Source organism: Drosophila mojavensis, unplaced genomic scaffold (genome assembly GCF_018153725.1).
Source record: "Drosophila mojavensis isolate 15081-1352.22 unplaced genomic scaffold, ASM1815372v1 contig_36, whole genome shotgun sequence".
NCBI classification, from domain to species: domain Eukaryota; kingdom Metazoa; phylum Arthropoda; class Insecta; order Diptera; family Drosophilidae; genus Drosophila; species Drosophila mojavensis.
This window is the reverse complement of record NW_025318858.1, coordinates 13937941-13960899: the sequence shown is the minus strand read 5'-3', so window position 1 is coordinate 13960899 and position 22959 is coordinate 13937941. Positions and strand designations below refer to the sequence as shown.

Below are 22959 nucleotides of genomic sequence, written 5' to 3'. Positions count from 1 at the left end.
TTTACTGTAAGACGCTGAGCTGCACATTCGAATGGCACATAAACATAACCATGAGAGATATTTGGTATAATAACATACGTGACCATATTTACAAATTCCAAATCAAAATCTTGCACATACAGTTAAGTGCTATGTGTGTGTCTGTCTGTGTGCGTGTAGGCGTGGCCACTTCTATTGTCAGACAGACATTTCGCTATGCATGTGAAATTTAATGTATGTGTGTGCTCGTGTGTGTGCGCGTGGCATTCTATTAAATTTGTTAACATGGCCTTCATTATAATTTGAGCCTGAAGACATTCAAAGCCAAGCGGGTAGCAGACAATCCATATACGTTTATATACAACAAATGCCAAGGCAATTTTCTTTGGCTATGAACAGCTTAGGCCTCATAATTGTGTTAAAACTCAAATGATTCTTCATCAAAATAAGTCAAAAAGAAAATTAGGCAACCCGCCACCCCTCAGCCCAGCAGCTGTCTTTGACTTGTTTTGCAATTTTGCTAATTACAAATGCTGCCAATTTAAATTGAAAATCTCCGCTGAAGAAAGCTGCAAATTAATTAAGAGAAAATTTCATTCTTTGATTACAAATTTGGGATTCTTTGTTAATAATATTTTATATACATTAGATTCGTGAATTTATTTGACAATTATTATGAGAATAAATGTTCAAGTACCCTTTTGATATAAAACACAAAGCAAGCGCAAAAAATAAACAAATAAAATAAATTTAAGCTGATCTCAAATTATGATATATGTCATGTCTCGACATAATCGAGTAGGCGTAGGTAAACTTAATAAAAAAAACATTTGTACATATATACTTATATATATAAATATATATATATATATATATATATACATATATAAATCTATAAATGGAATTTTCGTGTTGTGCAATAAAAATATAGGACCGTATAAAAGTATTGTTAAATTATTGAAAATTGTTAATTTTTGTACCATTCAGGCAAACGCAAGCGCACATGTGGATGCGTCAACTATCTTTCGATTTTGAAATTATCAGGTTCTCAACTTAATTGTTAAATTTCCGAGTAAGTACGATCTGTTAATGATCTGAATATATAACACATCCAAAAGGATTCCTTTAAAACGTTAATCTCAATAAAGTTAAAAATTTGCACTTACCAAAAATCCCGCCTGAGGAATCTATATAACCAAAATTGTTCTCTAAGGTCAGGCTACCGAAGCATATTAACCCAAAAAAAAAAAAGAGGAAGGATTGGGGTTAGTTTAGAAGATTACATTAAGATCTTTTGTTTAATTAATGCTGTATCTAAAGTTACAGAGTTTGCGGATAAGAATTCTTAAAAGAGGCAGGTCGAAAAGAGAAGCAGAATGTAGAGGAAGCTTTAAAGAGACAGGAAAAATGTTTCAGGTTTCCTCTAGATTTTGCATCATTACATGAAGTTTCAATAGAAGAACTGGAGTTATTGAGATACCGCAGTCAACTTAAATTGTGAATATTTTTTTAATACATTTATAGCTACCAAATTTTAGTATATACCAAAAAGAAGCTGCTGTGTAAGAAAAAATTTAGAGATGCGGCTGTATGTTTAAAAGAAAAATCAAGATTAAAACGTATTCAAATTCGGGAAACTTTCTTCTAGGAAAAACACATTATTGGCATCGATAGGTACGACAGATAAGATATACAGGTTGATAAAAATCGAGTTCTCACTAAGTACTTGACATAAAAAAAAAGAATAATCAATCAATCAATCAATCACTTATTAAGCATCCTCATAACACAGGATTCGGACGAAGAACATTTTATAGTTTTTTTTTGTATAATAATTGTATCATTGTATTTCATAAAGGTTAGAAGTAGAAGTGGAATTTACTAAGAGCTTTAAAATGTCCTAAGAGGCTAATGAATAATAATAATTTTGTATTTAATTAGTCTCGCTAAAAAATAGAATAGGTATGGGAAAACTCGTTTTTATAAATCTCTCTATTCTAAAGAGGATATTTTATGAAGATGAAGGCTCTTAACAAAAAAAAAAAAAAAAAAAAAAAAAAAACGGAAGTTTCGTATAATTTAATTTAATTTATTCTATTCTTTTTACAATCAATATCCCAATTGATTGCTCCATTTATAATTTCGGTAATCTCTTATTATCTATAATAACTGCAATATGACAGTGCAGTTCATTGCGGTTCTTCTATGTATGAATTAGTCATATTGTGGCTGTTGTTGTTTGTTTTTTTTTTTTTTCGTTGCATTCAACACTTCGGATAGGCAACATAGCGTTGGCTTTCATATGCCAAAGGTGGGTCATTGGCAGGCCACGCGGCGTATAATTAACAATAATGAAGTCGTAAAACCACAATGCAATCAGCGATGCGCAAAACACACAAATTCCACACTCACTCACACACCCAAATGGCGGACAGTCAATAAGCCAGAGTGCACACCGAATAAAGAAAGAGCATGTGCAGATAGAGATATGGTCTTTGGCAGCATAGGCATGTGGAGCTGTGGCCACAGCTTTCAGCTCCAAGTCACGGTCATGAATGGCTGTAAAATATTTATAAACCATTTGCACGCATAATTAGACTGTCATTAAATTTTGAGATTTTCGGTATGTGCAACAAAGCGAGATCCGTCTGTGTATGTGTCTCTATCGAAATCCGTATACCCTAGCTACTTATGCAATTTCACAAATGATTTATACTCTAGACGAGGCTATTACTCTTTTGAGATGCATTTTTTAATACTGACTTGTTGACTATCTATTCTATGGCTTAAAGAAGTTATACTTATATGCCATGCATGACTATTCTTCTGTTTGTTTGCTGTTAGCCTTAAATTTATACTCTAAGGATAACAATACTTAAATACTCTCATTAATTAATTAAAAACGGTGTAGCTACATTTAATTTAAAAAATAAGTAAATAAATAAATATAAATTAAAAAATGTTTTCTAAAAAAAAACTTTAAAAATACAAACGTACTCGATATCAAAAAAGTTTAAAAAATAAAATACAATTAAAAAGCGAAGAAAACTCTTTATGCTTCATAAATCAAATCAACTTAAAATAGGTTTCAATTTTAGTGTTAATAGCTCCCAAAAAAAAAAAAAAAAAAAATTAAAAATAAAAAAAAACTTCTCGATCGTTGTCGATTAATCAAAAAGTCTATTTTATCATAATAAAATAAAATCATAAAATCTATCAATTTTTAAAAATTTCTTTACAAAAAAATATTTGATACTTTGATTTAATTAATCAATAAAAACAAAATGATGAAATCTATTTATATTTTCCTAATTAAAGACTTATCCCAATACAAATTATACTATTTACTAACTATTCTCTATTGAAAGAGTAACTGTATGCGATCTATTCGATATTTGATACTGCTATACAGTTCGCTGGGGCTGCGAGCTGGGCGCTGAAACGTCATGTCATGTCGCGACAGGCGTCGGTGCATATGTGTGTGTGCGCGTGTGTGTATGTGTATGAGTGTGGGACCATAAAGTAATCAGCGGAAATGTCAATGAGCCGCCGCCATTTGCTGATGTGTCGGCGGCTGAGGTTTACACTCGCACCAGCAATAACAAAGTATATTTTTCCCCTGTAACCCTGTCGCACTTGCATTGCCCTCTCTTTCACCCGACAACACCTTCCCAACACAACTCTGCTACGACCATGCACTTGTGTTATTGTTGTCGCCGTTGCCAGTGTTGTTGTTTTCTGCATTGTAATTAAACATTTTTCGTTGCATATGCAGGAGCGATTGGCAGCCGTGCAGGTTTAATTGCATACGGAGTGAGCTTGTGTGAGTGTGTGTGTGTGTACATGTATGTTTCAGGTGTGTGCGTGTGTCGTATGATGACAAATATTTTATGGTGCAGCATTGATAGGCGGTTAATATGAGTAGCTGATGCACTGACAGCTCCGCAATGAACTGGAAAATACAAGGAAAGGCAGTTGAAATTAATTTATACCTGACTGAGTGCATTTAACAACGGTTCGGAGGCTGGGCTTTACACTCCCATAGGAGTGCAACAGATTGAGTAGAGAAGCGACGATGTTTGTTTTGCTACAAAATAAGGACTAAATCCGTAAATCTAATACAATTTCATGAACAATGAATTCATATATATGTATTTATTCAAGCCTTACTTGTGCAAGTGCTACTTACTTTTACTTTACTTTTAAAAATTGTCATTTTCATACCATAAACCCATTGAAAGTGGGAAATCAGGGTATAATGGTTTTGTGAAAAAGTATGTAACGGGTAGAAGGAGGCGTGGCAAACCCCACAAAGTGTATATATTCTTGATCAGCGCGACGAGCTGAGTCGATATAGTCCGTCTGTCCGTCCGTCCGTCTGTCCGTCCGTCCGTATGAGTGCGTCGATCTCAGAAGTTATAAGAGCTAGAGAGCTGAAATTTGGCATGCACACTCGTGTGTACCATACGCAGAACGAGTTTGTTTTATTTTTTCGATGAATCATCCGATAATTCTTTTATCGAGAATAATCGAAAAATTGATTTTTTTTTTCAGCCTCATTGGAATACTATTAGACCTGGAGACTTCAGATTTACTGTGTATATACATATGATGAATACAAACATTTTGTAATTTACACATTTTTGATACTACGCCACCTTCGCCCACAATTTGTAAAAAATGCATTTCAAGTACTAGAGACTTCTGCTTTGGAATGTACATACATTATGATTACGTTCTGAAAGTTTCATTAAGATTGTACGTCTAGAAATTAAATTATTCAACAAATAAATTCGTATAATAGAAGTGCAGAATGATTAGAATATCAGCTTGGAGGGTTCAGGGTATCTCCTAGTCGAGCAGTCTCGACTAAAGCCTTCTTACTTGTTACTACTAATATTATTTCTGCTATTACTACTTATTAGTAGAATGTACAGAAGTAATTCCTCATTACTACCAGTACTACTGTAAACTCTACTACTACTATTTCTGAGTGTGCTACCGCTGCTACTACCATAATATTATTACTATACTTCATACTATACTATTATTAATACTTCAAATTCTATTCTTCTAATATGAATCAAACGACATTAACACGCTTTATACTAGTTCTAGTACTAATAAGACAACTACTGCTATACTAATTCATATACCTTTAGTTTTTCCTATACTGCTACTTAAACTTCAGCGGTCATTGCACAAAATAACTTGTTACTATATGTATATTACTATTCAATAATTGCGTTGTCCTTTTACTAACTGTACGTAATCATTACTATTACATTAAATACTATAATCCCAACAAAAGTCGATTCAAGGTGGCGGCTCAAAATAAAACTGCAATTTCGATTTCTATTTGACTAACAAATCTAATGGATTAGGCCACTCTAGCTGACGGTTTTTTCATGTTTGAAATTATTATAAAGGTCTACTTGATATAGGATATATAGTAAATATATTATAAACCTTAGAGCGATCGCTCAAATCTCTATTCATATATATACAATTACATCGAAAGGCATGTCACATAGGTAGTAAAAAAAAAAAAAAAAAATATATAAATAAAAAATCAAATTTGTTGTATTCTAAATGCAATAACTCTCTTGCAATTGCAGTTACACATACAAGAATACAAGGACGACTAGAATAACACCAATGGCATTTAGCGGACACATTGACTCCGATGGGGAGATGGTTTTGAACGATGAAATTTATTCGGGACGCACTCGTATTAGCAGCATTTCTACGCCCTCCGAGCGATCTCTTGGCGGGCACTCGGAGCATTCGGATCAATCGGATGGTCAATGGGAGCTCGCCCGAATGCAGTGCCACTCGGGTTTACTATACAAAGAGCAGGGAGGATCGTCATCATCGTCGTCAGCGCCGCTCTCGCTGCCGCCCGCCGAGGGCCTCACATATACCCATAGCAAGACCAATTCACTCTATAGCTTCCAGGATATGTACGGCTCGCTAAAGCACATCGAGTCCCAAAGCAATCGCGTCCCATCACTCGGCCTCACATCGAAGGACAGCACCCTCGACTATATGCGTGAGCTGGAGGGCTTGAAACTAAATCGCGAGCCGCAAGTGGCCTACGAGACGTGGTATGCCTCGAAGCAGAGGCTGCGCCAGCAGCAGCTGCAGCGCCAGAAGGAGGAGCGTGAGAGTGAAAGGCAAAAGCACGAGCTGCGCAAGCGACTGTCCAAGCTTTGTTACGAGCAGTGGCTGCGCAACAAGTCGCAGCAGGCGGAGCAGCGACGCATGGACGAGCACTTGCAACAGGCGGCGCTGCAGGCAGCCAGCTCGATGGCCAGCCGGGACAAGACTGTGCGCAATGTACCGCAGGCTGAGATCCGGAAAGTGGTCCAGAGCTGGTGGCACAAGAAACAGGAGCAGCAGAAGCGTCAGCGCTTGGAGATGCAGCGTCATCAGCTGAAGAAGAAGCGCGAGGAGCAACGACGCAAGCAGCTGGCCGAGTTGGCCTGGCAGAAGTGGATGACCAATGTCTATGGCAAACCGAAGCCGGTGCCCATGAATCAGGGCATGGATTCGCTGCGTGGTAGCGTTTCTGCAATGTATGTAAATCCTACGCCCTGGCGGCATCTCAAAAACAATCAAGATGAGCTCAAATATCAAAAGTGAATTTTCATCAAGTGCTTATATATATATGATATATATATATAAGTATATTATTTTATATATTTATATATATACATGTGTATATATATAATCATACACGTGCATGTATTGAATAGTGAATAGTTTTGATTACCAGTTTCTTTTAGAATTTAGCCAGCCATATCAAAAGAAAGGCAATACTAATTAACATTTAAAACGTAATAAAAATAATTCAAATAGTAACTTGCTAAGCTTTATTTTGGGTCAATAATCATTTGGAATGTAGCGGAGAATTGGCATTGACAGTTAAGTCCGCCAACCCTTCAGCTATCCATTGCAATGCCGAATGAACTTTTAAACCTTTTGACAAAGGACTCGTCCTGTCGTTGAACTATCTTAAGATTGGAAGAACGTGTTCAGATTTTCGTTTCTCCATTTGGAAGTACATTGGGGAATCCGCTTTTGGATAAAGGCCTCTTCAATCAAAACTCTAATCAATTTTAGGGTATATACAATTGGATCGAATCAACGTTCAATCTGCATAAGCATAATTTCTTCAATTTAGATTCCTTCAGCAGTTACCTAATTAAATGACAATTTATTGTTTATTATTTATTATTATTTTTACTATCCAACATTTAAAATAGCTTGTATAATTTAATTATCTTTTTTTTTTCTAAATTAAATTTAAACTAAACTTTGATTCTCTCTCTCTCACACTTATGAATAAGAAAATAGCTTATGTGATCAGATAAATCGTTAAAAACTTGTCTTTCTCGTGCCTTTCAAAATCTTTCCTCTTGAATAATGCAGAAATGTATTTATAATTAATTTCAAATCATCTCAGATCTTAATGCGGCCCTTCTCGTCTCTTGTTTAATCTTATTATATCTTCAAATATTTTTATTTTTTTTTTTTATTTTATCGATTTTATAATATATTATTATTATATTACATTATTATTATTATATATTATTATTATTATTATTATTATAGATATATATCTATGTATTCTTAAATGTTTCTCACTTCAATTCCCTTGTCTACATTTACTTATCTCTTTGTTTTTTCATCATTTGCTTATCCCTCCACCATGTATTCTTCCACATCTATGGTTCTCATCTTGTTTTTAAACATGATATATAATTTAAGATTTCAATCCCGCTACCAAACAAACTTTATCAACAGAGGTACATAGTAGTAAACCCGATAAGTTGAATTTAAGAGGATTCATTTCAACCCTTTCTCTCTCTCTCTCTCTATCTCTCTCTGTATCTATTTCTCTCCCTTTGCTTATTTGTTGCTATCACTATTTCTGGCAAACATTATCGTCTAACATTTCAAAAGTCAATTTAAACAATTGCGTCAGCAGAGCTTAACCAATTTCGTAAACCAATACGATAAGTGAATGCAGTGCCACAATAGGGGTCAAAATCAAAAGCGATAGCTAGGCAAAGGGGGTTCAGAGATTCGCAAGGAATTGTAAAACTGTGACAGATGAAAACAAAAAACAATTTGCAATAACAAGCAAAATACAAAAGCAAACAACATGCGGAGCACACACAGTGCAAGCAGAAAACTCAATATACTCAATAGGTGTGTGTGTGTCTATGTGTGTCCTAGAATTTTTCAGGCCCCGTAGCAAGGGGGCGTGGCAGGGCCTGGCTATTTTCATTAGATTTTCAACACTGTCTGTAAAGTCACAAAATTATATTGTCAAAAATAAAATAAACCATGTTTTTAGGCGCAAAGACAACCAACTGCAGAGAAAGAGACAGAGAGAGAGAGAGAATGCCATTGATACAGAGAGCAAGCGAGCATATGAAGTGCTCTTTGCAAAACTAAAACCGAAATGCAAACAAAATAAGCCAAAGGCCTAAAGTTCATTTGCACAATTTCCAAACCGCTTGCGCCTGCCCTACACACACACACAGGCATGTATACCTCCACACACACACACACCCGTTCACACACAGCTATATACTACACGGAACAAAGTCAAAGGCCGTCCGAGGCTTGGCAAACAAAAAGACCAAAAAGACGCTGGCAAATCCTTTTGATGAGGTCAACGCTAGTTTGGTTTCCCAGCCAAAGCACACACACATACACACACACACACACACACACGCATTGGTCAAGTCGATGTTTACATGTGTGTGCGTGTGTGTGTTTGAGCTTTGGCAGGATTAAATTTGGTAGGTATTGAAGCATGTTATTCGTCATCAATGTAGTTTGCACTAACTAGTCCATATGTTTGTTGTTGTTGTTGGTGTTGTTGTTGTTATTGCTGTTGTCTGTGCGTCTGTCTGTTGATGTTGTTATTGTTGTTGTTGGAATTGCATCCGTGTTTTGCAGCTGCAACACAAGAGCTGAGCAAAGCAAAGCACTGCAAAGCATCCACATCATTGTCCAGAGTCAAACCGAGTCGAGTCGAGTCGAGTCGAGTCGTTTTCATGTTGTTTGCATTGTTTACGCACTTTCGCTTTGATATTATTGTAGTGTGCTTTACGCACCAAAGAGACCAGAGCCAGCCCAATGGCTAAATTGTGCGCACACACACAGACGCACTCGAGCTACTAGCGATATATATGTGTCTCTCAGTGTGTGTGTGTGTGTGTGGATGTATGCATAGTGGTTATATGTGCTTCTGCTGTCCACGAGTTGTGTACAGTTGCATGCTTCATTGGTCAACTTCCAGCTTGAACCTGGCTTCAACTTGGCAATGTTTGGTCATGTGGTTTGGCTAAGAAACAATTCGATGGGGCTAAGGAAGCTAATGCAAAATTTTAATCTTCAAAACATTGGACTTTTCATTCAAACGTCTTGGCTAATAATTGATTAAACATTATTTCAATTCAATTAAATTATAATTATTTCAATTTAATTCAATCAATATATAGAAATATATTTCAAATTCAATTTATCTTTTATTAATGTATATATTATTTATATTATATAATCACTGGACTTTGATTTTTAATAATTTAAAATAGTATGTGTTTATATAAATATAAGCCTATGTTGCATGAAAAATATATTAAAACTATTATAAATATTTATTAAATATTATTTAAATAAAATATCGAAAATATAGTCCATAATAAAGAAACAGGAAATATATAAATTTTAATAATTTAATAGTAAATTTTTATATTTAATCTATACAATGCTTTTGTGTACGGTAGTAAATATTGTAAAATAAATTAAATTAAATTAACGAAAAATGAAAATAATATTTTTAAAAAAAATTATAAAAATATTACTATTTATTTTTTTAGTATATATTAAATTTTCTAAATATACCTTTATATTTAATTATTGAATTTTTACGATAGCTTTGTTTTCATTTCATTTTTGTTTTTAATTTTTATTGATATTTTTTTAAATTTTTTTCTCTTAATTAATTTTCTAAAAATATTAAAATTATTGAAACTCGTTCCTGTGAGTGGAATAACTACCACATTAGCTGATTAAAAATGAATCGCTTACAAATCTTATAAAGCTCTTACAAATGCTTCATTTAACTAAATGGACTACCCTTAATCTCAATCCGCCACGCGTGTGAACATTTTGCATAAGAAAAACTCGCACGGCCTCCCGCTATGAACGCCAGGCGCAAAGAACGGCCAGGCGCAAAGATAAAACACATTTGCAAAGCGAAAAAAAGCTGGAATGGAAAAGATAAATCGCCTCGTGTTTAGTGGTAAAAACAATGAAAACGCCCTGTCCACCTAGCGGTGGAGCACATAAATAATGCAATGGCAGCCGTTCACCAAAAGGAGCAAAAAGGAGCAAAATGCTGCCCAACAATTGAGCATAAGACAAAGCAATTCGCAAGGTGGCCAGGTGAGCATTCGACAGCAGACCGGGCTTTATGCCCAGACAATGGACCCAAATATATCACAATGATGACGAGTGATCAATAACCAAAGCAAAAAGGATAGTCACAGTAAATGGGGGTTCTGAAGACGCAGCTCCCTGTTCGGCTATAGCAACTTCAACTGCCAGTTAAGATAAGTGATGTGTTGAGGGAACAATCGGGTGTGGTACGAACAATAGCATGCGAATACTTCTATTCAAAATAATTGAAAGAGCTATTCAAAGAAGGCAAGAGGTACGACAAGGATTTAATACTTCTATAGAAATGGAGCACTACAATTCACAGATCTACAGCTTGCCTAATAAAGTAAAACAAAAGAAAGTTTAGTAAGCATATTACAGTTAATTTATCTATAAAATTTTCATACATTTTGGGTTAGTAGTTGCACAATCTTTTCAGCCAAGATGTGGGTATACTCACTTTACTACTAAACAAGACTTATCGAGTCTAGATTGTGATTCAATCAGTAATTCAATCTAGAAGATTTCTTAAATATTTATGATATCTAATATTGAATTCCATGATATATATCTATGTTTCTTTTATGTACACATGGTATATATTATATAACACATGCACGCTCACATATCACCGTCCTGATCAAGAATATGTATTTGTATATACTTAATCCCAAGCCACCTTCCGGCCGGTAAAGATATTTTTTCACTACAATATAGAACCCGAATTGAATTCAGAATAAACCAATAGCATTAAATCTTTTATTATTTATTTATTTCTTTTTTTTTTTTTTTTTTTTTTGCAAATAATACATTTTGTTAGTTGGTTTGGTTTGGCTTAGTTTCCTCTTCAAGTGTCGTCGTATTATAAGTCTGAATTTATTGTTAATAACTTTTTATTTGTTATTTATTGTTGATCGATAGCAAAATTGATATGGCAGCAGGAGGCGAAAGTGAACTGTTTTAAGAGCTTGTCCTATAAAAATAGCGTGCAGTTTACATATAAAATTCAAATTGATTTTGATATGTTTATTAACTAGAACACACGGTAAACATGAAACAAATTTCATAAACCTAAGCTATGTGATTAAAAATTCAAATGTTTTACATAGTAAATACATTTGTTTCAATGCTAATTTTGTACCACTTTGTACAATTTATTACAGAATTGTACAAATTAATACAAAAAAAAAATCAATAAAATAAACAAACAAAAATGATGCAGCTCTATTAACATTAATTCAAATAATTTTATTATTACTTAATGCAACAACATGCTCTGTTTTTTTTTTTTTTTTTTTTTTTTTTTTATTTATTTTATTTTGCCAAAGTAAACTCCCTGAACTTTAGCATTGCATTAATTTAATTTGTTTCTGTTTTGATTTTTCAATACGCAGAGCTTTCAGCTTGTGACGTCTATGACTTACTTAAGTCAGAGGCGTGTGCTAATAACTTTTTAGCCCTGGCATGCAAGACTCTAGCTATGGGTCTCAGCCAGTTGGTGTGTAATGGCCTTCACATGAATTTCTTGGTGCGTGCAGGACGCAGATTAAAGTGACAGACAGGCTACGCAAAAATAACAAAAGGTGGTTAAGTCCTTGTAAGTGTTTAAGTCGACAAGCCGCTACGACTGCGTAACGAGGACAGCGTGCCGAGGACTAGCCAAAGGAGCACACATACACATATACATACATACAATATATGTATATGTATATATATATATATATATGTGTCTATTTTTACTAAAGCAGCGTGCTTATAGCACTGTGAAATAAACATTTTGCAGGTGATTTAACAGTTATTAGATTTCTTTTTCGACCCAACTGTGTGCGAGACCCAATCCACTTGGGAGTTAAAACTTGCCTGAGTTGTAATTGTGAAAAAGTTTTTATTTGATCGGCTCACATTTGACTGCCAAACGAAATGAAAGTATGCTAAACAAAATGTCAAAAGATGCTTGCACAAGACAATGCCAGAAACAATTGCCTGAGCGCAAACTTTTGTGCTCAACTTTTCATATGCCTGATTAAATAAAGAATTTTAGCCAGCACAAAACTTGGTCAAAAGCAGGCGGCGTCATTCGGGCGCAAGTAAATATGCAAAATTGTTATCAAACTGTGTTGACACACGAGTGCCGGCTCACAGAGCGCCTAAAACTATGAAGTGCATCCTTTTATTGCATTTATTTAGCAAGTTGCAGAATGCAGCTGCAGGAGGTTTTGCCAAACGTTTTAGCCTGCAAATCGCCGAGCAGTTGGGCGGAAGTAAATATATGAACAAGAGAAAAATAATAAATAAACTCTAGAATATTTAATAACAAACAAAAAATATTATTAACAATAATATGATAAAATTTAAACAACGAAATTTGTTAAACGCAAAAGAGATTTTTAGACTTACAATTACATTTATTTTTTTTAATATGTTAAATTTTATTTATATAATTTAAATATATATATTTACATATAATATAATATAAATAAACAATTTTCTAATAATTATAAGTTAGACATATATATAGAATATAAAAATGTATTATATTATTAAATAAATCCCTTTGAAAATTTCCGAAATCAATTCACAAAACACTTTCCGTTTTTGTTGCATTGGACAAAGTAAACTTTTTGCTTACGCCTAATTATATATGCCTAAACTTCAAGTTAATTCAATTACAGTCGAGTTTTTGGACTGGACGCAGAGAGTCTTCTAGCCTTCTGGAGGGACAAAAGGCGTTGCCTACATTACGGCGCATAAATATGCATTTCGTTTGGCCACTTGTCGGCTTTAAATAAATTTGGCTGAAGCACGTTCAAAAATTCGACCCAGACCAGGCCAACTTGGATACATTTCTTAATTAGCTTTATGAGTTTCAGGTAAGGCCACCTGCCACTGTTCCCATGTGTGCGGTCAGCCAGGTGTTTGAAGGCCCAGTTCGGGGCTAAACTTCTATCTGTTTTTCTTCTTTTTTTTTAATTTTATTTCGTATCCATGATGAAATATTATTATGGAAAATGATATTAAAACTTTTCTGAGCGATGCTTTTGTTCAACTTTTCCGTGTGAGGCGCACGAATGTGGCCATGAGGCGGGCCTTCTGGTCTATTGATATAGCAAATGCAACAATGGCCAATTTGTAGCAAGTTTCTTGAGGCGCATAAATTACGCTTGGCCTCTAATTGGAACGGTGCCTAGTGCATAGAAATGACGATAGCGACGACAATGGCGACGGCGACACTTCAAATCAAAATTCATAGCCTGCAATACCCAGGTCCATGAGGGAAGGAAGTGACGAGGCGAGCGGGAAGCTGACATAAGGAGAGCAGAAGGCCAGACGAAGCTTCCAGGCAGTTTGTGCCCTAAAAGCGAAAGGCAACAAGGCGTAACATGCGATAAAATTGAGTTGAAAACGTGTTTCAAATCTAAAATTAACAAACTGTAGCGCGGGCAGTCAACCATTCAGTCAGTCAGTCTGTCAGTCAGTCAGTCTGTCAATCGCCCTGTTTCACTGCGCCATGGCTCTAGCCTGCATGTAAATGACTTTTTAATGATGTATCCAGTCGAGGGTATTCGAAAGACCAGGGTGTCACTCTCTCCCTCCCCCGTTCTCTCCCTCCCCCTATCCCTTTAATAGTTTTTTACGTGCCCTGACCTGTGCCAATGCCTGGGCCAGCCCAATATTGGTTTCACATGTAAATGAGGCTCTGATTAGCGCAAGTCATGAATTTCAATTTGAGCCTAATTAATTGTTGTTTCAAATTCTTTGCGTGCTGCTGCGCACATGGAGCTAAAACCTGACAATTTACCTTTTGTTTTCCTTTTTTTTTTGTCTCCCTAATTGGTATTACCATTGCGGGTGGATATCATTTCGAGTGGCTAATTGTGTTCACTCACATCTAATTACAGCCCGGGCTAATGCTAAAACATTCCATTAGAAGCGAACAAGTAGTATTTAAGCTCAGTTGTTCGTTTTCATTGTTGGCCATTTGATTCATTTACATTTGAGACACTTATTGAAAGTTACTGCTTATAGATACTTGCAGGTATATCGATGATATTTCTAATCTATGAACAAGAATCTTGAATTGTTCACATTCAATTTTTTTTGTATTTCTAGCTCATTGAAAGAGTATGATTGAATCAATGATTGATTACTACGAAGGCCGTCTAATGACTAGCTGACTGGCTGATTGAATGACTCTTTAACTAAGTGAACGATTTAAAAAACTTGATTGAATATCTAACAAGGACTGACTGACTTACGTACATGCCTCTGTACTGTACTGTACTGGTGACTGGATTTAATGAGTGATTGACTGACCAGCTAAATGAGTAATTCACTATTACAACTATTTGCTACTACAATTAACTAACTGATTGAAAGAAGGCATGAGCGATTTACTAATTGACTGACTGACTGAAAGACTGCCAGAATGTTTGACTGACTAACTAACTGAATGAGTGATTAGTAACTGATTCAGTGATTGATTTAATGAACGGCTTGATTGATATAAGATCATCTAACTATCTGAACACTTCCTTTTCCACTTTCAGTTTAATTGTCTGACTAATAAACTGACTAAGTGACCGATTGACTGACTTAAAAACTAGCTACCTGAATAGATTTGTGATTGACTTAACGATTGATGAATCCCTATATAATTACCTGACTGCCGATGGATTGATTGGATAGATTGGATGGATTGATTGGATAGGCTGACTGAATGACTACTACTACTAACTGATTGATTAAGTTATCAAATACTCATTATATAAATAGATATTTATACTTTTTAAGTATATGTCTGCATAGTAATAACACTAAAAATTGCATCAATAAATAATAGTCTAAACAATGGTACTACTTCATTTTTTTGGACCCTACGTTGCAATGCCTTAATATCTACCAACATAAGAGTATTAAATACGTATATCTCACTCTCTCTCTCTCTCTCTCTCTCTTTCTCTCTCTCTTCTCTCTCTCTCTCTCTCTCTCCCTCTCTTTGCACTCCCTATCTCTCATTACATTTCCCAATTAAATCAACAAATTGCAATCACTTCAAGTCCAAGATAATCTATCTGCTCAGATTGCTCAGATATCATCTTCCACAGTCACTCGCCGCCTAATGGTATGCTATAAAATTATGCAATCAAGCATTTCGCTCGCGCAATGCAAACAATAATTTCGATTTCTATCAATGAAATGCCATAATATGTCTAAAATCGAAATTCACTTCGATATTATACATACAAGCATATAGGTATACGAGTATGTCCCTCATCCACTAATGGAATTTTATGTTGGCTCGAGAGAAATTCGTGTGTTGTCGATAAAGACAAATCGTGCAGCAGACGCCGTTCTACTGCTTGCTTGTAAATTATAAAATAATGTTGGTTGCAATGCCAACGCGGTCTGCCTTTTGTTTTGTTGTTGTTTTCGCTTGCTGTGACCGAAAAGTGGGCGTGGCCAGTGGGCCAGAGCATGGTATATGAGATGGCAATTGACTGCAGTTTTTATGCCCGCCCGGCTAAGTGGCACATTTTGGGCTTAGCTCTCAGACGTCTACATTGGAATACCCCGCGCCTGCGGTCGACTCACCACGCCATGGCAGAGAACTCTTTCGGCTTTCGTATGTCTGGCCGTCTACAATTTTTAGCGTAGCCTCCACAGCCCCCCATCTCGGGCACTGCACTCGACTGTTGCCGCTGTCAAATAACTGACATTACCTCGCCGACAACGTCGCCGCGTCGCTGGCATTTCGTGACTTTGTACAATAAAAATTTTCGATTAGAATGTAAAAGCGGCAGTGGAAAGCCGCAAAGCTGAACTGCAACGGCAACGGCAACGGCAACGGCAATCAAAATTCGCAGTCGGAGCGGGTGTGTTACACCAAAAATGCTACCGAGTCGGACGTATAATAGCAAAAAATAGCTAAATTGTATATTAATAGAAAATGAAAACAACAATGATTCCATTTTCTTTTTGTAATAGCAGCAAAAACAAAATTTAAAAAAAAAAAAAGAAAAGAAAAAAAAATCTACTGCGGTCAAAACGATTTTTACAAATCGAATCGACTGATATATTGATTGCCTACGCTATTCGAATTGTGCTAATCTTACGTCATAGCATTCAGTGTCTTTTTTTTTTTTTTTTTTTTTTTTTTTTGAGCCTAATCTTGGTTATTTAAGAATCTTACATTTAAATTAGCAAGTAAATAATTGATAAGAAGACCTTGTCTAAGTTTCAAGCCAAAAAAATTTAAATTAATTCATTCAAATTATAATTCAGTCAACGGTTGCATTGTTTCCTCTGTCAAATGTTTAGACTCGCAACATTCCATTTTCAACTCTCATTCCGATTATTGTTGTGTACACATCCATACATACATAGTTTTATTTGCTTTACAGTTTCTCTCGTTTTACTTTCGAGTTTGAATAAAACATACAGATTCGTTAACGAAAGACGGCGTTGAGCTCAATTTGGATTGAAGTAAAATATTAAAAAAAAAAAAAAAATAATAATAATAAGAAAAATATAAAATAAAGAGCTCTTATCAATTGAAGATCTTAAGCTCTGCGAAAATGGCATTCGTTGGTCGCATGAACAGTCACGGCAACTTGGTGGACAGTGAACTGTTCCACAAGGCGCGCTCGACAGTGAACACGAGTTCCATGCAGGCCCAGGAGAACGAACTCGAAAGGGTAACGAGGCGCCCAAGGGGCTCGCGCACCTACATCAAGCCCTATGACGCTGTCTCTAGTCCGTGCCCGAGCACGGTGCGCTATGTGGGCCGCTCCGCTTCGTCCAGCGAGCTCAACTCGTCGGACGGCACGGAGGTGTCCACACTGCGCTACTGCTCCCCCCGATCCCTAGAAACGGAGTCGGAAACACTGACGCCCGAGCACGGCTCCGACAATAGCTCCCTGTCCGGATGCAGCGGGCGAGCTGACCAAATGGTGGGCCATCAGCAGTCGCGGCAAATGGAATACGATGCAGAAAACCAGCAGCAGCAGCAGCAGCAGCAGGAGAGAGGCTCCACAACATCCATGTGCAGCTGGGAGGAGGAGGAGGCGGAGGATGAAGAGGAGGAGGACGAGGATGGTAGAATTTCGACATATACGTCCGTGGATCAGCTCACCTTCAGCTGTTCGGTGCCCCTGCTCGATCTGGGCTCGGACACTGCCTCGCTGCAGTACGACCCGCAAACGCATCTGAACCAATTGAAGATGGTGCGACGCTCCGACGAAGCCTACAATAATTGGCTCTCTGGCAAACGGCGGCTGAGCCTGTATAAGCAGCAGGCGCTGCAGGAAGAGCGCAAGCTGAAAAAACAACAGGACGAATTGCGTCAACAGCTGAACGCACAACGAGTCCAGGAATGGTGCCAGCGCAAGGCGCTCCAAAATGCCAACAACAACAACAACAACAAGCGCAAATCGAATCCTGTCAAAACACCAGCCCTGAGTGCGGAGGTGGCGCAACGACGCCTCCAAAACTGGGAGCTGCAGAAAATTCAGCAGGCTGAACAGCAGCGCCAGCGGCAGCAACGCGAGGCTCTGCGGAAGCAACGGGAACAACAACAACGCAAGCAGCTCGCTGACACAGCGTGGCAGCAATGGGTCAAGGGCGCGGCCCAACGCCCCAAGCCGGTGCCACTCAACCAGGGCATGAATACGCTGCGCGGCACCATCTCCAACATCTATGTCAATCCAAACCCCTGGGTGCACCTTAACGAAAGCAAACTAGCATCCAAATAATCAGTACGCAATTGTTGAAACATATCTGAGAAATGCGCTGTGCACAAATATGGGAACAAATTTTGTAAAAGTAGCCTAAAACATTTTCTATAGATAAAAATCCATATTTGATATATATTGTGTATTGATTTTTGATTCTAGCTAGTATGAGATACTGTCTTGCTCACAGATAGCTCACATAATTTATAGCCAACGGGTTTGCGCGGAAACCAGTGCTATATAGCGATATGATGAGATGCAGCACAGCATCGAACGGGATGCATCCACTACAGCTCGCAGCCAATCACAGCAAGCGAACTTTGAGTAAATTACATACACTTAGCCGCAGTGGAATTAGATGAACTTGAAATTTGTCAATTGTTTTTTTTTTTTTTTTTTTTTTTTTTTTTTAATATAAGCAAAAAATCTTTCCCTATACTAATCAAATTTGTACTTCAATAGTAAATAATAAATATTTAAATAAATTATTCCTCATTTATTTTAGAAGTTGTGAATTAACTTTGGAAATACATTTCGATTTCGTTAATTTTTTAAATATATTGATAGTATAATTAATAGTAATATTTTAAAAATAAAAATATATGTATTATATACATATATAAAATATATGTATTATATACATATATAAATATATAAATTTTTTTCTTTTGGTTATTAAATTTTTTTTAACGTAAAAAAATATTTGTATTTTAATCATAATTAAATCATATACGAAACTATTTCCAACTATTAAGAAAATATAAAATAAATAAATAAATATATTCAACTATTTATATTTGACATGTTTTATTATTAATATATCAATAATTATGTATATTTTTACCATTAAAAATTGTTCTTATTAAAAACAAAAATTGTATAGTACATTTTTATTTTTTTGCTGTTCATTTGAAAAGCTTGTCTATTTATTTATATAGCTTAGATTATTCATTTAAATATTGAATATATATTTAATACATAAATAAAAGTATCGAAACGAAAAGCAAGGAGGAATACAAATGCCACCCAAGTCAAAAGAATATAGGAAGACTTCTTATTAGCCCAAACACTTTCCTGTACACGCAAAGGAATTTTCTAAATATTTGTATTTATGTACTAGCAAAAATAAATAAATTATTCAAAAGAGAAAAAGTACTTTAATTAAATATTTTTTAAATATTATTATTTAAATATTTTGCTCTATCTTCAACTCCTTCCATTTAGAGATAAACCAAAACCCTAATTTTAGCTTTAGGCTATATTGCAATACGTCAGTAATCTCCGCATGCCACCTTAACATTTCTCATCAAAACAAACTCGGGCATTTGTGTTTGCGTATCCCTTTCACACATTAACACCCTTGACTACCGAAGTGGCCTGCTGGGCATTTGCATAGAGTGTTTGTTTGTCAGCCTTTGGATTTTGTGCAGTCAGCCTTGGGTCGCTTTCACACGTCGAGAGATTGCCTATGCATACAGCTAATTACAGACAGGTGATATTTCTGAGAGTTTTGCTGGACAGTTTTTTTTTGCTGAATAAAAGCAAGATGCGATTACATATATTGAAGAAATTAAATCATTCACATAATTACAATAATTTCCCTTATTTTTCTTGCATCTTTTGTAGTAATTCTTTAAAGTAAGAAACTAAATTTCTATTGCCTAAATTCAGTTGCTTCTGACTGATTTAATGTCTAGGCTTGATGTAAGTTTTTGTTTAGTGCTCGACTGATGAATCCAGCTGTGCTGGCCGGTAACGCTGTGAACTTGCTCACCTGTCGACTCAAAGAAAAGCAAGAAAAAACAGAGAAAAGAGACTGGTAATAAAGGTGGCTCAGCGCAAGAGCACAGGAAATATACACAAAGTTATTTAATATGAAAATGGCGTGCAGCTGAAATTTTATTTGAGCTATGCTTCTGACTGGCTTGGCCCGGTTGGTCTTAAGCGATTTATTTTCGACAACATTATTCGCTTAAAGAAACATGGAAATTAAATGTGATTTCGTACAGAATTTGACGGACGGTGCTTATGGAAGGGCGATTTTAATATAGTCAAATAATTCCCCTCCCTTTATTTATTTATTTTTATTTTTTTTTCATGGAGAAAATCAGTTTAAATTGTGAGCTACTGAAGAGTTTGAAAGAATCAGAGTATTTAAATAATTTGGAATTTAAATGTTAAATGTACGTGCATCAAACTAATTTATACTCCTCCACGAAAGTCAAATGAGTATTTTGGCTTTGATCAATAGCCCCTTGCTGCCCGTATAAAGTATAAATTAGCATATTACAGTCATATATAAATGATTTTTCACTTTATGTATGAAAGAAAATTCTTCCTTTATCTCGACTCTACATAGTCACTCGCCGTCAATTTAAATGGTAATCAAATTAAAGCAGCTACGCACATTTTGTACTGCGGTTTTTCCTTTCATATTTTGTTGTTTGTGCTCTCGAGCATTTTTTAATAATTTAATCCACTGCAATTGAGCGGCACGGTGTGCTTGGGCCGATTTATTGAAAATAAAAACAATATACACAAAAAGAACAAAAACGACAGCAACAACAACACAAAATAAACAAGCGAGGCCTAAGAGTGTGGAAAATAAGAGAAGCAAATATTTTGCACAAACACTGATTGGCAATTGGCAGGGAACACGGATGCCGACGATATGACGCGAAAGCCTCTCAAATACTATATAAATATATGTGTGGGTGTGTGTGCGGGTGTATGTAAACGCATATACAGACAAAGAGATCATCACACACACACACACACACAACCATCGACGGCACTTGTGATGAATAACCGACGAGCGCTTCGAGTGCGAGTACAAAACTGAAAATTCATTGAAAACTGATAGCGTGTGAAAAATAAACGAAATGCGCAATCTGAAAACAAAATATGAGGTGCGTGTGATTAAGCTGTGATGTTTGCGATGATGCGCTACACATAAATTATATCAAATTACAATGTGACGTATACTCGTCTTTGGAGAACTGTTTATAACCATAACAACTAAAAATCGCATATTTTGAAAGATTTGTTCAGCTTAGAAAGCAATAACTCGCTCTTTTGTTGATATAACAAATTTGAAATTAGTGCTAATTATAAATTTACGATTTTATAATAACATTTGATATGAATACAATTCAATAAAATAATAAAATCATTTTCAATATTATCTATTGTTTATTTTCAAATTAAATAATAATAATAATAATAATAAACTACAAATATTTTGCATAGAAATATATACAATATTTATAATTACATTATAATAAATTATTTTTCATAAAATATATCATATATATACAATATATATTACCGATACTAAATTTGAAAATAAATAACTCATGTAATTTTAATTATTATACATTCAAATAATTATATGTATTTAAAAAAATTTTAAATTTGAATTAAAGACAAAACATATTATTTTTTAATATTTTTGCAAATTTTAATTTAAAAAAAAAAAAAAAAAAAACATAGTAGATCATTGAAAGCCTTCCATAGCCCAATCATATCATATTTTAAGCACCTGAATAATAATGGTTATTAATTTTATTTACTCTACCTATTTATGCTTCAAATTAATCTCATCTTTTTTTTACACACTGTTATTAATATAATTATGTGTTTTAAATTAATTAACATAATTTAGCTCCATCATCTGCATATAAATTGTCGATTATTACATTTTGTAGCTCATTTAAGTTCATGCTGCCCTACACACACACACACACACACACTTAGGTACACACACACACATCTCATGTTTAAATCAACTCAATTGCATTGATTTATATGACAGCTCTTCTCAAATAGGTATATATGAAATCTATGCAAAGCCTTTTTGAAAAACCAAGTGATATGGAATTTCTAGTGGCAATTAGCAGTGACATAAATGAAAACAAAAACCAATTCGATTTGTTAACATGCTGCGGTAGCCGAAACGAACATTAATTAAAATAAATTGGCAAACACTCAAGGTAGGCTAACGTCTCTGTTAAGTGAACCAGATACGAAATCGAACGTCGAATACGTTTCACTACCTATTCAAATGTATGGCAATGTTTGACGGTAGATGGCATGGAAATTGTTACCCTTTTCAAATTGTCACAAAATGAATCAAAAATTTATTTTACTACTATGTACAATATTATTACATATTTCTTATTTCTTATGGGATCAATGAAGACTAGTACAGCTGCTGATTGTAAATAGAGTTTATTTCAGAAAAATAATTTCAGTTTTCCAAAAATCTTGACCGAAATTTGCAAGTTTTTTCAATACTAGATAATTATTCAGAAAAAATATGTAAATGAAGAAATAAATATCTAAATATATAAGAAAAAAATATACAAGAGTTATTAATAAATAGTATCATACTACTACAACTATTATTCATTCTCGTACATATGCATTTTACATTTATTTCAAATAGGATTTCTCTGTTTCAGTTACCACAGTATAATAAATCATGAAAGATTCACCGCGATTGAACCATATTAAAAAGCATATTGTATATACAAAAATTTTAAATATATTGTATATATAGGAATAAATAATAATAATAATATAGAAATAAAACATTTTATACATCAAAAAGATTAAAATAAATTACTTAAAAATTTTTAAGACAATATTAAACACTCAATAATCTTCAAATTAATGTTATATATTTTATATCTTTATATGAAGAATCTTCATATATCTGCTCTCAATATCTATAAAACTCATTCAATTACAAATATTTATTTAGATTATTTAGATGAGTCTTCAAATA

The 22959-nt window shown here is 34.8% G+C and overlaps 2 protein-coding genes across 3 annotated transcripts; both read left to right on the top strand.

Annotated features, from left to right (window-relative positions):
• The first annotated feature begins 768 nt into the window (after window positions 1-768).
• Window positions 769-6843, top strand: LOC6576761 (coiled-coil domain-containing protein 34). 2 transcript variants are annotated; one of them, XM_015165349.3, is made up of 3 exons: window positions 769-787; window positions 967-1051; window positions 5598-6843. In XM_015165349.3, exon 3 carries the CDS (start codon window positions 5638-5640, stop codon window positions 6622-6624), a length of 987 nt encoding a protein of 328 aa, XP_015020835.1. In that variant the 5' UTR covers window positions 769-787; window positions 967-1051; window positions 5598-5637; the 3' UTR covers window positions 6625-6843. The 2 variants fall into 2 exon arrangements, with proteins under 2 accessions (XP_015020835.1, XP_002002747.2); XM_002002711.4 differs by lacking the exons at window positions 769-787; window positions 967-1051 and adding an exon at window positions 5410-5513.
• A 9932-nt stretch (window positions 6844-16775) lies between these two features.
• LOC6576760 (putative uncharacterized protein DDB_G0271606) lies at window positions 16776-18304 on the top strand. The gene has a single exon (XM_002002710.4). It carries the CDS (start codon window positions 17016-17018, stop codon window positions 18189-18191), a length of 1176 nt encoding a protein of 391 aa, XP_002002746.1. The 5' UTR covers window positions 16776-17015; the 3' UTR covers window positions 18192-18304.
• Window positions 18305-22959: the final 4655 nt, after the last annotated feature.